General features: G+C 38.6%; 1 protein-coding gene and 1 non-coding gene across 2 annotated transcripts in view; both read right to left on the bottom strand.

Moving 5' to 3' along the window:
* The window catches only part of LOC133516677 (uncharacterized), a 28,042-nt gene extending 10,916 nt beyond the window's left edge, over positions 1-17,126 (bottom strand). The window contains exons 1-2 of the mRNA XM_061849700.1: positions 17,122-17,126; positions 5,594-6,641 (exon numbers count right to left, since the gene is read on the bottom strand). Of these exons, the coding sequence (XP_061705684.1) occupies positions 5,594-6,641; positions 17,122-17,126 (1,053 nt within the window). The remainder of the gene's footprint in view (positions 1-5,593; positions 6,642-17,121) is intronic.
* On the bottom strand, positions 15,522-15,593 carry Trnam-cau (transfer RNA methionine (anticodon CAU)). The gene has a single exon. It is a non-coding gene; the product is annotated as a tRNA-Met (tRNA).
* Positions 17,127-18,583: the final 1,457 nt, after the last annotated feature.

Genomic DNA, 18,583 nt, shown 5'->3' with positions numbered 1-18,583 from the left:
GAGAACTTTTGAAAGCAATATATTCACATTGAATACTAACTTCATTATATATTTGCATGTATACTTGTATATGTACGGCAAATAAATTAGGTCTTTGACTTTGATCTTTTTCTACTGACAAATTGTTTACAAGTCTAGGCTGTAGTTTACTAATTCTAGTGCTTAAGTATTTAGAAAATAGGATTTCTTAAATTCTTATACTCTGAAAATTCATAGAAATTCCATGTAACCTGTTTTACTGATTTGAAGCGTACGTATTATAAAATAATTTATTTACTCGTACATCCTTGTAAAACGAACATCATATATAATATATGTATATCACTAATATCGCCCTTGAATGGAGGTAAAATTACTCTAAACTTGTATCTAACGTGAGACATGAATAGGATGCTAGACGGGACTAAATTAAACTGAAGACTTAATCGAGCAACGTAGCGAAATTACTCGGAATTAATCTAGTATTTCAAACGCTAAGTAGTGAAGTTGCAAACTTGCTATATTAAAAATATTCCCTCTAATTTTGACAAATACGGCTCTGTATCCCTAATTAGGTGACATTAAACTTTGTTTTGATGAAGTTTTCGCCGTTTCCGGGTCTCCTCTTCAGAGGCCATTTTTGCTGGAAGAAAATTAACATGCCGGGGGCTAAAGATAAATTAGGGCGACTAGGTACTTACGTTGAAACAACATTTATGAGTATGGCGAATAAAGCCGTTTAAATTTAGGTAATTCTTACGATTTACGCGATGATTAATACGGGGATTAAGTTATTTAATGTAAATATAGGTATCTTATTGGCAGTGATCGGGGTTTTGGTTGCCACTCGGGGTGAATGACCTCAATAACTGCTTATTTAATGTCGTATATTTAAAAATATTTTATTTACACTAAATTGCGATTTTTTTCTAGCAGTTTAAAAGATATCGCGGGCTTAAAGTCGTATCCATATTAATATTTTAACTTTATATACCGCGGTTTTGCATCCAAAACCTTGATCACTGCTTATTGGTAAAGAATTAAAGATTAATTAATTTAGCGTAGGTATTAGGTCAATCACCATAACGAGACCACACAGAAAACAACACGTAGTAATCGGCATGCATAGATTATGACTCAGCTTAATTTTGGATTTCTTTTCTTTTCATACCCTTTGAGAGGGAAGTATAACTTTGCGTATCTGAAGAAATAACGGTAACTTTTCTATTAATTTCCATTTCGGGAATCCATTCCTGTAAAAAAAAATTTTTTGCAAATTTTGATTAAAAGAAAAACCTATAAACCTAGTTTTTCATTGTCAGTAACATACAAAAATATCATGGAGGATGGAAAACATTTAGAAGTGGAGAAACGTTTTCTCTTTTTGTATAGACGATCACTTGGTATACTTCCCTCCTAAGCATGTGTGTGTGTGTGCATGTGTGTGTGTGTGCATGCATGTGTGTGTGTGCATGTGTGTTAACGTCTATCAAATCTAACTAACCATTCATAATAATCATTTGTCCCTTTCCATCGTTTTTTAAACAGACAGAGAGAAAGTAAATTGTTTGTTAAAAAGACACAAAATTCAACAGAGGTTTTCTAAGGGTCGTAATAATCGTATACCCGGAATTTACTTTCACTAGTAGTTTCTCTACTAAATACTATATTTCTCGTGCACCAATCAATCTTCAAGGTCGTGTCAAAGTAAGATCAAAACCGTATGAAGTTGCTAACTCTGAATCGAGCTCCGTGTGAAATTAGTTCCACAATCCCCACAGCTTGCCAAAGATATGCATAAACATGTATGTACTAGTTACGTATGTAAATAACCACATATTTGAACTTATTCCTCTGTAGGTAGCAAGTAACGAACACTTCGTTTGCTTCAGTAACTATAAGAGCAAGAATTGTTTCTTCCACCACAGTCATTCTATTTTTTACGTTAGGAAAATATGTACGTATTTGAGTACGTACATATTTTAATAGTGACGTGGGGCCGGCGCTATTATCAAAGCTTACTGAACAACGCTGAACGCATCGTCTAGAGTTTGTATGATCTCATCTTAGAGTAAGATAAAGTCAGACTTACAGTAAAAATAGAGTTAGTTTTTTTTATTATTATTTATTATAACGGTACAGCTATCATAACAGGGGCCTTATTCGAGATGCACAACTGTCAAATTTCACGTCCACATCAAATCAACACTTGATTCTATCGCATGTTGATTGTATCAAGTGTTGATTCTATCAACTGTGGATATTATCATTTGGAACAATCAAAACTCATTCATAGAAAAAATAATCAAACAAAAATCAACTTTGTTTATTACTACTATATAGTTTGAAATGGCTCTGAACTCGAAGTGGTTCGGTTTGATTTGATTGTCACCTGACTGTGGATTGCTAATGTCAAATTTTGACAAGTGTTGATTTTATTGCTAGACTTTATTGTCCATGGGCTTGGGCACCATCTTGGATTTTTTGACGTACGACAGGGAATACCCTTCCTTTCCTACAATATATGGCATAGAGTAAAGCGTCTTTTTTTTTAAACATAAGTTTACAGGAATCAGCGACATCTTGTATTCGATAGGATAAGTAATGCGCTATGAACAATGCGGCGGCGAGTAGTGAAACTGTACCTGACAACGTCAATCAATTAAAAAGTGACCACAGTTGATGGTCGATAAAGGCGATTATTAATTGAATTTTAACGACAATAAAGAACTATTGACATGCGATCTTTTTGTTGAACCCACACCTACACGTCGAATAATGCTCGCTCCACATATTCTCCTATAAACGCTCAAAATTGTAAAAAAAATTGATGCAATTTACTCCGCACCCAGTCTCAAGTTGCTTCTAAATCTAAACCACATTCACGAACCAAGTTGTAACCTAACACATCTGTAAATATAAGGCATATGATTTAGAGATAAAGTCCGTTTTTTTTAAATTACGAGATGATTCATGAATAACCTTTATTACTATAAAAATAATACTACATTTGTCCAAAAAAATTTCTGTATTGCGCTATTACATAATGCATAAAATTGATATAAAGATAGGTACCATAGTAGCTCGCTCACTTGGTCTATCAACAACTATTTTAATGCTCTTTGCACTCGTATACGCGACCCCATTGTATGTACAGTCGCCATCAGATATATCGGAACGCATGTATGAGATCTCGAATTATTAAGATTCGTTATTCGTTATTCGTATTCGCGGGCTGGGTTTCCGCAACTCGACGTCGCAATTCGCGCCTATTTTGCGTGATGGTGGGTTGACGGCACTACTCCTGCCAACCCAACTCTACCAGGAAGCCTAGCAGACCCTTGATGTTGCCGACGACTTCTGGGAGAGACCCCGGGGAACCGAGGTATTGTGCCCGGTATTCTGCCACCCCTGGGCATTCAAGAATGACGTGGGCGGCTGTCTCCTCCTCCTCCATGCACGCTCTGCAGAGGGGGCTATCTGTAACACGTAGGGTTAATAGGTGTTTGTTTAGTGGGGCGTGGCCGGTTATGGCCCCAGTCAAAAGCCGGAGCTGTGGCCTCTTCAGCTGTCTCAGCCTCCTCGACAAACCGGGGTCGATTGTCGGGAGGGCCTCCTTCGCCTGCCTGCACGTGCCTAGGTTAGACCAGTACTGTTGGTGTTTTACCTTGGTGTTGCGTCTCAGCATGTTCCGGAGCCAGGCATAAGGCAGAGGTATGATTGGCTCCGGTCCTGCCACCCTCAGTTCCGAGCCACCTCTCGCCAATATGTCGGCTGCATCGTTCCCTCGCGAGTTGCTGTGTCCCTTAATCCACTGCAGAGTTACGCTGGTGGTGGTGCTTACCTCTGACAGAGCCTTGTGGCATTCGTAGATTAGCCCTGAGGTCAAAGTATAACTTTGCAGAGCTTGCAGTACTGACCGACTGTCAGAGAGTATGCGGATGGGGTAGTCCTCTACTTTCCTTGAGACGATTGCGTGTGCTGCCATTATGATGCCCATACATTCCGCCTGGAAGACTGTGTTGTGGGCGCCTAGTGGTGTTGAGATATGTATGTTTAGGTCCTCTGAGAATACTCCCGCGCCAGTGCCTGACCTTGTCTTTGATCCATCCGTGAAGATTCTCAGCTCTCTCGGGTTAAGTCCTTCACGAGGTTCTTCGTGTAACTGTATCTTGTATTTCTTGTCGAAGATGTATTGCCGGGGTATCCTGTCAGTCACCGCTTCTATTAGCGGTTCCTTACCTATCGCCTCGTAGAGGATCTCGGTGTGTGGTACCCTGGGTGATCTCCAGAGATTCGATTTTTTGAGACGTACCGCCGAAGCTAGCGCTTCCTGTTGTATAAAGAGGTGCAGCGGCGGCAGGCCCAGTAAAGCTTCCAGGGCCGCGGTTGGTGTTGTCCTCATGCAGCCCGTAGTCGCCAAACAGGCCAACCTCTGGAGTCGTTGTAGTTTAGCTTCAACTGTGGATAGTTTGGTGCGTGGCCACCAAACTATTGCACCGTAGCTTCTTATTGGTCGTATGACTGCCTGGTAAAGCCATAGAGTGATCTTGGGGGTTAGCCCCCAGGTTCTACCCACCATTCTACGACATTGCCAGAATACGACTGTGGCTTTGTCAATTTTGCCGTTTAAGTGATTACTCCAATTCAATTTGCTGTCAAGTATTACCCCTAGATACTTTACCTCTGCAGATAGTTGGAGTTCAGTGTTGAACAGTTTGGGAAGGCAGAAGTTTCCCAAGTTGCGTTTGTTGGTGAACATAACCAGCTCAGTTTTGTTGGGATTGACTGAGAGTTCGTTGTTAATACACCAGCGCTCCACGATGGCTAGTGCAGAGCGGGTAACATCGCATACCGTACCTGAATGATTGCCGCTCGTCAGTATCACTATATCGTCAGCATAGCCGATTGTGTAATAGTGATTGTTGTTTAGTGTGGTGATCAGGTCATTCACCACCAGGTTCCATAGTAGTGGTGATAGGACTCCTCCTTGGGGGCATCCTTTTGCCACTAATGCTTGTTGTGTTTCGCCCGTCCCGAGTTTGATGGTTCGCTGGCTCAACATGTTGTTTATCCATTCTGTCATAACTGCATTCGCGCCATGTCTTACCAGTGCTGCTGTAATGCTGCTGAACCTGGTCCTGTCGAAAGCCCCTTCTATGTCTATGAAGGTTCCTAAGCACATGGATCTGTTCTTGATCGCCACCTCAATCTTACTTACCACTGCATGAAGTGCCGATTCTGTAGATTTGCCAGGGCTATAGGCATGTTGGTTTGGATGCAAGGGCACATTAATTAGCACCCTCTCCCTAAGGTACCTGTCACACAACCTCTCTAATGTTTTCAGCATGAAAGAGGTCAGACTGATGGGCCTGAAGGATTTGGGGTCCGAGTAGTCGCTTTTACCTGGTTTCGGTATGAAGATAACCTTGACCTCCCTCCATTGCTTCGGCACGTATCTGTGTGCCAGACAGGCGCGCAGAACGATGGTCAGCTTCAGAGTGAGATGCTTCCCGCCCCATTTAAGAAGCGCAGGGAAGATCCCATCCATACCTGGAGATTTGAAGGAGTCAAAGCTGTTTAGGGCCCACTGCGTGCGCTGCGGGCTGATTACCTCATATGTCTGTAGCCACTCGCCTTCCGTCGGGGTGGTTGTCTCCATCTCGTTCCAACTTACTGGGTGCGATATCACGCAGTCCGGGAAGTGCGTTTGCACTAGGACCCGTTCCGCCTCCTCCGGTGAGTTTGTGAGAGAGTTGTCTGGCTTACGCAGGGATCCTAAGGTTATGGTCGAGTTGGTGGAGAGGACCTTCCTTACCCTGTTGGCCTGCGTGGTGGTCTCGATGTCTGTACAGAATTTGCGCCAAGAGTTTGTGCTTCTGTACCTGAGACGTTTTTTGTACTTGGCCTTGGTGGACTTATAGTTGTCCCAGTCCTCGTCAGCGCCTGTGTTCATAGCTCTGTTCAGTTGCCTCCTCATCTTGCCCCTGAGTCTCTCCAGCTCAGGTCCCCACCAGTTGTTTTTCCCTCTGCTTCTGGTCGGTGGGGTCGATAAGGGGCATGTTTGATGGTAGCAATCCAGAATGGTGCTCGTGAGAATGCTTACCTGTTCCTCTATGCCCGCTGTGCCTTCTATTCTAGGGGGACCCTCCAGCTGTTTCAATGTTGTAGACAATCGCACCGTGTAAAGGTCACGATTCATCTTGCGTGGGTTCCGCCTGGGCACTGCTGCTCGTGTTTCTACCTTAATGTCAAATCGAATCCACCTGTGGTCTGAGCACGATACCTCCTTCGATACATGCCAGCCCGAGATTAGTCTCGATGCTTTTTCGGTTGCTAGGGTCAGGTCAATGATTGTCCTGCTGCGTCTGTTTACAAATGTCGGTTCTGAACCTGTGTTAAGGAGGTTGAGGTTTGTAGTGAATAGGTACTCGACGAGCTTCTTACCTCTCTCGTTACCTGCTTCCATCCCCCATAGGGGGTGATGCGCGTTCGAGTCGGTGGCCACGATGAGCTCGAGCCCTGCCTCTTCGCAGTAGTTGACCAGCCTTGCCATGTCGTGCGGTGGTGGTTCTTCAGCCTCCGGCATATACACAGAGGCTACTACCATCTCCTGCAGGCTGGAGTCTTGCGCCCCGTGCAGTTTTATAGCGCACAGGTCTCTGGAACAGAAGCTCGTTAGAGGTTGCGCATGTATGTTATTGGTTGTGTAGATGCAAGCAAGCAAGCAAGCAAGAATTATTAAGATAAGACCTACTGTACTGTCTATATTACTTACCAAGACCTAAGTACCTATTATTTATATGTACCTACACAAAGAGAATTCCTATGTTAAAAGGAGATTAAATACATATTTTGTTATTCAACTACAAATAAAATAAAATTTATCTTTTTCAGTAAACACATTTTTTTACCGATTTCTTTAATAAAATAAAACATTAAAGTATTATGTGACTATATTTCATTGTCTTCGGTGTAGATTATTTACTGATGTTCCAATTTCCTGTATCAGTTTGGTACCAGGAAATATAAAAACTACACCTCTTCAAAAACTTTGCTGGTAGTTAGACATCTGTAAGTTTAAATATAAAACATGATAAAAACACTTAAGTCAAAAACGTATACATAAAATATTTGCCCTATATTCTGGTCGCTCGGTAGGGTGCCCAGAAGGCTGGGTGCATTTCCGCGCTGGTTAACAATGCTGATCCTCTGGTCACCAGAAGCCTATATAAGGCGCTCTCATAGAGCCACGCTAGTGCCCTAGAGTTTCAAATTCAACCCCAAGTGCCACAAATACGTAGTTAAGGGTTTAAATTCTGGATCAAGAACATGGAATACTATTCGCTAGTAAGGCCATAGGTATTAGAAAAAAATAATAGTAGGAGACGGCCGTGGTCATGGTAGGTGGTACAGGTGGGCCAGGCAAGCTCTGAAATTATGCACCTATTTTACTATAACTTTGTTCACCTGTGTATATTTACTGTTTCCATGATAATCATTTTTAATATGTAGCCCGTGTAATCGGGCTGTATAATTGGTCTCATATTTTTTAACACAAAATCATAATTATAATTCAATAATTAATGGTGTTTTACATATTAATCATTAATGTACCTATTTTGCAAAATTATCTTGCATATAATAATATTGTTTACTTCAATTGACGTGTTTATTATTTTCGTTACTATGTCAACGTTAATACTTAAAAAATTATAACGTGAAGGTTGAGTCCGCAGTACAGTTACAGTTTACGTAAGTACATAGTGGCATTAGCACAGTCGGATTAGGACCAAACTCGAAATGTCTGAACAGTCATGAAATTTGGTATGTATATACGCCCCTTAAAGGCCCCTTTTTCATGCCCACACCATTTGACATTTGGGGACCTCGAGGAACCGCAGCCATCTTGGAAAATGTGGACCATCCAGGAGAAATTCGCGTTTTACTCTAAATCTACGTTCTTTATTCAATAATCGTGTAAGGCAACATTCAAGCTTATAAAATTCTACATAAAATAGTTTTAGACATCTTTGCGAAAAAAAATGATCTTGCTTTAAAAAATACTTGCTGAACCCAGATTTAGCCCTTATACCCTTTCATGGGATATTCTCTTAATAGGAAACTTGGAAGAATAAAAATTCCACTTTTAACTATACATTTGTACATAATCTACCCCAATATCAATATTTTACTTGACTGTAACTTAACCAGAAAGTAGGGTTATGGGTATAAGTACTGAGGATTCAGGACACCCTGTAGCTTAGGATACTGGACGGATTTTTTAAATGACGTATTATTTAGCCCTAAACCTTTTTCTTCCGTTAATTTTAGTAACTTTGTATTGCATAGCACTTGTATACTAACTGTGGATCTACTGATGTCTGTTTTACTGTACTCCGCTCAATAGTTTAGGCGCTAGAAGAAAAAATATGATTTAATATTCGGAGTCCTCTCAAGGCGGCTGTATTGATTTTTCTTTAATAGAACAAGTAAAAGTAGGTTGTGAATGGCAAGAGGAATCTAACGATACGTCATTTAAAAAAATCCGTCCAGTATCCTAATACCTAGCCACTGGGTGTACTGAATCATCATAACCCTTACCACCCTTCTTTCTGGTTTAGTCACAGTAGAGTAAAATGTTAATATTGGGGTAGACCACGTACAAATGTATAGTTAAAAATAGAATTCATATTCCTCCGAGTTTCCTTTTAAGAGAATGTCCCCTGGAAGTGTATAAGCGTTAAACTTAGATTCAGCAAGTATTCTCTATAACAAGATGTATTGTTCTGCAAAGATATCGAGGACTTTTTTGTGTAGAATTTAATAAGTTTTAATGTTGACTGTTGTGTTGATGGTACACATTTTCCAAGATGGTTCGGATTCCTCGAGGTCCCCAAATGTTAAATGGTTTGGGCATGAAAACGGGGCCTTTAATTTATATACATAATAAATTTCATGACTGTTACAGAGATTTCGAGGTTGGTCCTAATCCGATTATGCTACATTGTGCGTCCGCAGCAAATTCGGTTCTCCATACAAATGTAGTTACGCTCTCATTTTAAAATGACTTACTAGATTGCTCTGAAACTTTGTACTTACAATAGGATATGGTATGTCTATGCCTATAATTAATTTAAAACATAAATGTGAAATGAGAGCCAATTAAGTTCAATATTAAGAATATGTGTCGTTGTTGACTCGCCGACAACGGAATTGAGATCTATATGGGTGCCATGTTCTGTGCTGTGTAGAAAATCCTGAAATTATAAAGGATTTGTCTTGGCTAGTTTTTACGTATAGGCTACGTATCACCGAAACGTCACAAACACCACGAAGGTTCGGCTTGTACGGGCCCTCGTTTTTCCTATATTCTTATACGCTGCGGAGACCTGGACTATCCGAAAGACAGAGGAGAAGACGATAGACGCCCTAGAAATATGGTGCTGGAGGAAAATGCTGGGGATATCCTGGACCGAGTTTCGGACTAATGTCTCCATCCTTAAAGAACTCCGTATCAAGCAGCGCCTTTCGACTCTCGTAAAGACCCGCATACTCAGTTTTTTCGGTCACGTCTCGGGGAGGAACAACGACTCCATAGAGCGTCTAGTGGTGCAGGGTAGAGCAAACGGAAAAAGACCGCGCGAAAGGCCACCTATGCGATGGACTGACCAAATAAAATCTGCCATGAAGGGTCCCCTGAACGCATTTGCCAGAATGGCCCCCAACCGCGAAAAATGGCGAGAAATCGTACGGCAAGCAACATCTGCGCCTGATATCAGCAGTTGACCACGACGCTCTGCAAAGAGTACAACGACTAAGAAGAAGAAGACGTATCATATTTGTCTAAAATTTGGTTTGTTGGTACACACAAAAGGGATAGTCTCTAGCTAGGTACGGGGGCCACACTCGTCAGCGCGACGGCGATATTTTTTACCTTTTACCTAAAAATCTCAAATTTGTGTACGGGCTCAGCTCCTGTTTCGTCTTAAGCCTGAATTTAACAGATTCTGACTCACAGGGGGTTTTGAGCATGCTGTTGCGTTCGTTTTCAAATTTTGAAAAAAAGAACTAGCATAAAAACACAATAAATGCTTGTTTATCCGCATTCTTCACTATATCTCCCTGTCTCACTACTATCTGACCTTCTAATCCAGAGGGGAAAATATATCTTATTGGGGCTACTCCATCTTCCTCATGATAATATATTTTACTTTACTGAAAAGCAATCGGTACATGATACAAGATGCACATTGTTAAGAGCCGGGGTTAGAACCCACGACCATTGGTTTTAAAATGAAGCTTTGTATATAATTTGTATTTTTATAATAAATCTGTTTTCTTGTTGACATTTTGTGGTATTGTATTGCTTTATGTTAATTGTCAAGATATTTCTTTCATCCTGGACAATTGTCACATGCGTCACATGTACGTTTTTATGATAGATCTACATCGACGCAACTGCATGTCATTGTCAAAGAGCATATAATCACTACGTTTTAAGAGACGGGACTTTCATACTAGCGAGTGGAATCAGTTTGTTTCGCAAATCATTACCAAAATGTACGACAAAGAACTGTCAAAGAACCATAGTAGCAACATAAGCGATTTAAATAGTGTAGTACGCTACACGCTTACGATTCTTATCGATATCGATAAAATAAACAACATAAGCTCCTAACATAACAACAACATAGGCTCCTGTCTACAAATTTTGTACTCGAAATCAGGTTAGCATCGAGTCCACATTTAAGTTGCATGTTATAAAGTGGATAGTTCTTAATTGGACTACTATCTGGTCGGGCTTAATGTGGACCCGAATTATTTTAATACAGTTTTTAAGTCGTGTTTTTTTATTTTATTAAATGCTTGATTTTCATAATGATGTGCACATACATGTTTGAATAAATGTAACTTTTCTATGGGAAGATGTATCAGGTCTTCGTTTCCAACAAATTTGGCCCACTGCCTGCATCTGAAAACATACAGCCTTGGAAAAACATGACTTTATCTACAGTTTATATTCCATGTGTTTGCTAATGAGATGATCAACTGATTATTTCGCGCTAATATGCATCTATAAATCATGTTTTTCGGCATCCAGTCATCAACAACCCTTTATCAATGCTTTAACTTTTTATGTATTTATATATCTGTTAATCATGAGAACGGGTCTGGCCTTGTTGGCAGCGACCCTGCCTATGAAGCCGATGGTCCCAGGTTCAAATCCTGGAACGGGCATTTATTAGTGTGATGAGCATGAATATTTGTTCCTGAGACATGGGTATTTTCTATGTATTTATAAATACTTATAAATTAGGTCTATGTACATATATATATATACATTATTGCACAAACTGACTTAGTACTAAAGTATGAATGGCATGTGTTGTGGGTATATATATATATATCGTTGTCTAAGTACCCACAATACATGCCATTCAAACTTTAGTACTAAGTCAGTTTGTGTAATAATGTCCTATAATATTTCTTTATTTATCATAAAAACAGAGATTAATTTTCTTACATTTTAGGTTAATATATTAAATAATAATAATAATAAAATTCTTTATTGTGCACTACTAAAGAAAAACTCATATTACAAACAAAGACAGGACTTAAATTAGACCATAAAAAATAAAATTAAATTAAATGTGATTAATAATCACTAGATAAAAAAAATATGTTAACTAATGACCATTAATGCATAAGTGATAGATAATTTATGCATTAATAAGCTTCGACGAATTAATTATGGTCATATTGCATGCTAGTTCTAAGGAAATTTCACATATTTAATTTAATTATTTACACTGATATACAAATAAAACTACAGTTATCGATAGTTATAGTACATCCCTAGTTCACAACGAAAAATAATGTAAAACATCTAATTTTCGATGTGTTTATAGCCTGCTGACCCAAAATAAGGTCAAAAGTATCTAAAGCAATACTTACCAGTCTTCATCCAAGGGAAATTTCGCCATAAAATCCCTTTTTTCGTGATTTTCTCGAGTGGCTCGCTTGCCACATATTTCACACTTAGTAAACCGTTTTCTCGCTGGCATTGTAACAAACTCGCTCTTTACTCTGATCACGGTTGACTATTTTCGATTTTTGCACTAAACAATAAAGAAATTACACGAAATACCCGAACAAAATATTGAAGCCTTCAAAACAAACAAAGCAATTAGGCTGACAGTAGACTTGATGTAAACTTGACAGAATAAATAGCACTGACGTTTTCTTTTTCTTCGTTGGCAATGATTTGCGAAACAAATTCCATACAAAACTTTTTTCTTCCTAGTTGCGTCAGCCTGATCGGAATTTGGCAGCTAACTCCATCTTGCGTCCAGTAGAAGAATCAAAATCGTACAGGTAAAACTACTCTCTGCCTTAGGATCCCCTTTTAAATGTCATAAATCCAAACATGGCAGCCATACCCATCGACAAAAAAGTCTACCGTTGATCTAATTTCATTTGACAGTTAACTAATACGTATTCGACACGCTTATATTTGACAACTAGAATCCTGACTAGAGCTGGGACTGCGTACCAAAAGTACGTCTCTGTTACTCGTACCAAAAGTACGTCTAAAATACCAGTTTTACGAGTATGACCCCCAATAGGCAGTTTACGTATTTGCCGTGCTTAGGCGTCTTACAAATAAGGATTATTTATACAAATATCGACTTATTATTTCGGTAAGGGTCGGAAATATGGTGACGTTTTGAGTGAAGGCTATAAATCTATTGTCATATTTTTGTTATATATTATTACATTATTTTTAGATACAACAGACACCCAGACGACCATCTGTTAACAAAATTTTATTTTACCTAAAGTAACGGTAAGAATGGAGGTACGAGGTGATAAAAGTTTCATATTTGTTTTATTTCAGAAATCAAAGTCCGTACTTTTAAATACTCGACAAGCTAAAAGTAGTCTATTACAAATAACCTGTTCCAAAAACTATTCCGGTACAACGCCCCGCCTCTAGTGTGGATATTGTTCACTGACAGGTGGTGATAATAGCAATTCGACAAGTCACAATATTTCTCACATCAAATGGAAATCAACACGAAACGTCACTTTTAGCATGTCGAATAAGGGCCCAGTTGTCCAATGCAATAGTGTAGCAAACCTCTAAAATTATTTCTCAGAAGTACCTATATATAACACAAACAAAGTGCGGCAACGGTGGATGTGTGCTATCAGGACGGATGTTGTTTGTATTCAGCGACGCCCGCGCAACATCTCGAGGGCTGCCTCAAACATATTGTTTTACAAATGGTGTAACGATAACAATTGTTACAGGTCTCCAGGTTAACTTTATACTGGCTCACTTAAAGCGAGGGTGCGCTACGTGAGTGACAGGGCAGCGGTGGATGCGTGCTATCAGAACGGATGTTGTTTGTATTCCGCGACGCCCGCGGCGACACAGCGAGGGCTGCCTCAAACATATTTCTTTACAGATGGTAGTAGATGTAATGATAACAGTTGTTACAGGTCTCCAGGTCGACTTTATACTGGCTCACTTAAAGCGAGGGTGCGCTACGCGAGTGACAGGGCAGCGGTGGCGGATGCGTGCTATCAGGACGGATGTTGTTTGTATTCAGCGACGCCCGCGGCGACACAGCGAGGGCTGCCTCAAACATGTTGGTTTACAAGTTTACATATGGTAGTAGGTATTGTAAATTATCAAGACTATGTTAAAATAATACACATGGTTCTATAATACAAATTATTAAAGGCCGTATTTACGTATTTTGTACTTTTTTCTGGTACCTAAGCAATTACCGTCGCACATGGACACCTGGCACACAAGAGGTGCTCCAAATGCGTCGCCAGGGTTTTTGGTGCGGAGGACGCTCTTTTCTTGAAGGTTTGAAGGTCATATCGATCCGGAAATACCACATTTCAAATATGTTACATTCAGTTTATTATCAGTGTATTTGTTGGATTCAGGATTACGACAAAGCAAACGGTTCATCTTAATTGATTCGTGCACTTCATTAATGGTTAGATGCGTGAGGTGTTCTGAGAAAAAAACCCGTATATAAATATATAAAAAACGTGATCTGAGGCTTGGAATGAATATTAGAAATTCTTATACTCGTAATTTCCGGAAAACAAAAGATGGACTGTTAATTGTTTCAAAAGAAATTCTTCTTCAATAATACACATGTAAAAGAAACATTAGTGGAAAACATAGAATAGCTTTTAAAACAAAACAGTGGAGACTATATCAATCCCTTACGATCGGTAAGGTGTGATGGCCGGTACACAATTTCGTTAATGTTTACTGAGAGTTCGTACATTTACCACTAAACGCAAGCACCAAATGTATAAACTAGCATTTTAAACACTAATCAATGTCTAAATAGCTGGCAATTTGAAAGCCAGTCACACTTCGGGTAAATGTGTATTGACCTTACTTAATATTGATTTATTAAACGTTTTCCTTTAACAATTTTTGCAAATAATTATTGGACAAACTACGAAATCGTAAATACAAATAACGCTTAGGTACCCTTAAGTAAAAAAGTTACATGTATCAATTGTATCACCTATACCTATGTTTTTGCACCGCCTACAACTTATCTGCTTTGCCTAAAGGTTGACTGGTAGAGAATGCCTTACGGCATTAAGTTCGCCTATTGTACAGTGTGTTTTCTTATGTGCAATAAAGATTAAATAAAATAAATAAATGTCCTAGCCGTTTTAGCGGTTTTTGACAGCATGCAAATGGGTCCTTATAAATTATTATTTTTTATCTATTGGATAACGTTGGAATGCATAGTTCAATGTAAGTAAAAAAATATAATTTGTTATGATAAGAGACAGCCCTGGTCCCAGATGAAAGTCTGAGCCGGGTACAAATCGCAAACAAGTTGTGTAGCGAAATTATATGTTTTTCAAGTGAACATCGCTGCGCTGGAAATATTTTTAACGGAGAATTCTGTTTTATTTTTCTGGCCAGATAATTAGTGGAGAGACTGCGAAAATCATTTTTTTTTTGTTAAGTACCTAGGCTTCTAATATTTTTCTTAGATACCAATCTACCTATACATAAATAATAACATACAGATACCTACATACTAATGTAAGTGGCTTTAGTAGGAGTGTTGTAAACTTAGTCTCCTCAAACAATAACCCTTAAATCTAATACCTATTTTTGATGAATTAAGATTACTTTTTGAGGCTTTCTTGCATTTTGGTCAAGAAAGTATCGGATATTTATTTTCCAAACGTGGAACCTACCTATCGTACTAGCCATTTAGAAATACATAGACTAAAACTATCAACACTCTTTTATATATTTATTCAATTCAATTCAATATTTATTGTAATCTCTTTAGATCAAACTGTTATGGATTAAACGACATGATTTAAATTCAAATCCAGTTACGTCATCAGAACCTTAAACCAACAAAATAAAAATATTTTTCATTTTTATAAGAATCATAAGCTTTCAGAGACGGTATAACGGTATTCATTGTTTCTATAAATTTAATTGTAAAACTAAAAAAAAAAGTTGTTAGCAGAGCGTGGTTTCGATCCACGGACCTCTGGGTTATGGGCCCAGCACGCTTCCACTGCGCCACTCTGCTTGTTGCTAGTGCCGCCAAAGTTAGGCAATACCTCGCGCAACCTATTAACTATCCACAAACTCTAAGAGTTATCATTCGCCCTTACGTGGTCACGGCAAGCGTGAGAGAGATAGTGATATGACCTCGGTCGGCAGTTGGGTTTGCGGCACGTATGTATGGTACTCACGATTCGCTTGCTCCTGTAGGAGCGGGATGCCGCTATCTGCTAGAATATGATAATAATATCTACTTATATTACGATAAAGTAATATGTTACTTTCTAAAAATAAAGTTATCACCTAAATAATTCGATAAAATTAATTGAAATGACTAATGTTGACTTTTAAGCTGTCGGTTAAGAAGTAAAACATGACGAAATCGGTTTTATCTAAAATCAAACAGAAATTTCACGAAAAATTTTACGAAAATTTTCAATGGAAATATGTGTAGGTATATAGATACTTAATAAACCCCTTAGTTCCATCTCGTAGCCAGATTTCGTAGCCGGCTTCTAAATGGGAAATGTAAGTAGATTCCCGTTTCCCGCTTCGTAGCCATTTATGAAATGGGAAAGACTTTCCCATCACGAAGCCGATTTCGTGACTAGCGTGGTTTTATTTTTGAATTTTAACTTTTTTGAATTTTGAATAGGTACCTACCTTTACCTAAGAGATTCATTATTATTTACTATAACCATAGAGAATTAGAGGTAAATAAAAGAAAAGTATAGTATACTTAGAAGCGTATTGTGAAAGTAAATTTTGTAGTCAACTAAATTTACTGCCATCTTTCGACACAGGACCAAAACTCTTACAATGACATATGGCTATTTGTGTGCGTTTGTTTCACTTGGGACATGACCATACCCCGGGGTTTTCGGTGCGGGAATGTTTGACATTAGCCAAACATTATGTATTGAGTCAAAGAACAGAATGTACTTTAGCAGGTTAAAGTCGGCTAAACACTCAGTAATAGCCTGTATTACTGTATGAAATAAATAAATGGCACATTTTAATATAACATGCTTATTTCATTTACAATTTCTTCAACTCCTCCGATAGTTCAATATTTTTTAAATAATATTTACCATTTTATCATAATGTAAGACACTTTTGACTACTCATATAAATTGACAACCCTTAACTACAAACACCAACTCCCCCCTCTATCATCCCGGCACACCCCGTTCGTAACACCAACTCTCCCCATTTCATGACCCAACTGTCCCCGTTATATAACTTATAATTTTCTGTTTTCAATAAGCCTCGTAAGTATATAAACGATATCCGAAAGGTTGATGAACACTTACTTTGGCAAATTTCACATAAAACGAAGTTAAATTCAAACGAAAATCGGCCGCTTTCGAGCATCAACTTTGACAGTGAATTTGTACTTTAAAACTGTAATGAAATTTGATTTGGCAACTTAGTGTTGCCAAAAGAAAAAAAATATGTCTAAAAATATAATCAAATTTCTTTAAGAGCCACCTGAGCCCGAAAATCAAAGTAGCTTCTGGATTAAGAAATTCTGGATTCTCATCCCTACTCACCCCATTTTACGGTACGTACTGTACGTAACCTATACACAATTAGGTCACATTAAAGTAAATAATAATAAAAATCGTGAAAATTAAAATTAAGGAATTCAAAGCTATAGCTTCGAACTGGGATTATTCTTCGCTCTTGAGAGCCAGCTACCAAATCAGGTTATGAGATGACTAATGCACAAGAGTCAGACCAAGACAACTCTAAACTTTAGTTCTAGAATAGTTGCAACTATTCTACAACTAGATAAATGCAACAAGCAACTGTGTGCTGAAATTAACGTCCATGATATTTAAGTACTCACTTCTATCTTCATTGTCTATGTTAACTCAATCTATGCTCGCTCGGCCGATTCTACGAATAATGGCGGGCCTCAATGCCTCATATTACGGACACGACATGAACGCACGGGTAGTCTTAAGATTCTGATTCCACTCGCTGCAAACACATCGCCTAAGGCAACTTAAGGTAAAGCAGGGACCCTGTTTAACACGAGAATGTGACAGAACGTGATGTGGGTAAAACATAATTAGTGATATGAATAAACGCCGATGTCACTGTGATGTCGCCTTATCCTTTATTAAGTATTTACTATAATCAAAGAGAATTTGAAATAGAAGTAGATTTTCAAAGAAAACTTTGTAGCCACAGTAAATTTATCGCTCGAAACGATGCCGCCATACCTTTGGCCTATGATCTAGTACATAGATGGCGCCAGATTTTAATATTTAACAAATTTAACACATATCAGTGAAAGCATAAGGATCAAAGTCAAATGACGTTCTAAAAGTTTTAATTAGGTGTCGAAAAATGGCAGTAAATTTATTGTGGCTATTCAAATTCTCTTTGGCATAACTTACTACCATCTGCAGCTAGAAGAAATTCTCATATTTTTAGCTTTTGTGTAAAAAATAATAATTTTAATGGTGCATTTTTTTCTATCGAGTGAAAGTCAATCAGGTTTGAAATCGTTTATGTTACTAGAAAAAGCTTTAAAATTGCTATTGATATTTTTTGGCAACCGTATTATTTATGATCTATACACGCGCGTCGACCCTGCTTCGCACGAGCTACACAAAACCTTAGCAAATTATACACCACTAAACCTTCCTCTATTGATAGGTGAAAACATAAAAATCCATTCAGTAGCTTTTGAATTTATTGCGAACATAGAAACATACAGACAGACGCGCCGGGGCACTTAATTTTATAAATTACTAGGTGTAATGAAAAGCACTACGACTTTTCAAAAACTCTGCTGATTGAACCCACTGCCCTTAACCCTTGTGAATAACAGCAGTATGATATAACGGTTTGAATCAATCGAGACGAGACCCGTCTACGTCCACGGATTATCCGGTTCGTGGGTCGTAATTAAATGCATTGTTGTGAACGCTATTTGATTCGATATTGTATATCGCGTTGCCACTGAATGGGTTGAGGATTTAACCCGCAAATAATGTTATC

This window comes from Cydia pomonella, chromosome 3, assembly GCF_033807575.1.
Source record: "Cydia pomonella isolate Wapato2018A chromosome 3, ilCydPomo1, whole genome shotgun sequence".
Lineage (NCBI taxonomy): Eukaryota > Metazoa > Arthropoda > Insecta > Lepidoptera > Tortricidae > Cydia > Cydia pomonella.
The sequence above is the reverse complement of the archived record's forward strand: the minus strand, read 5'-3'. Positions and strand labels throughout refer to the sequence as shown.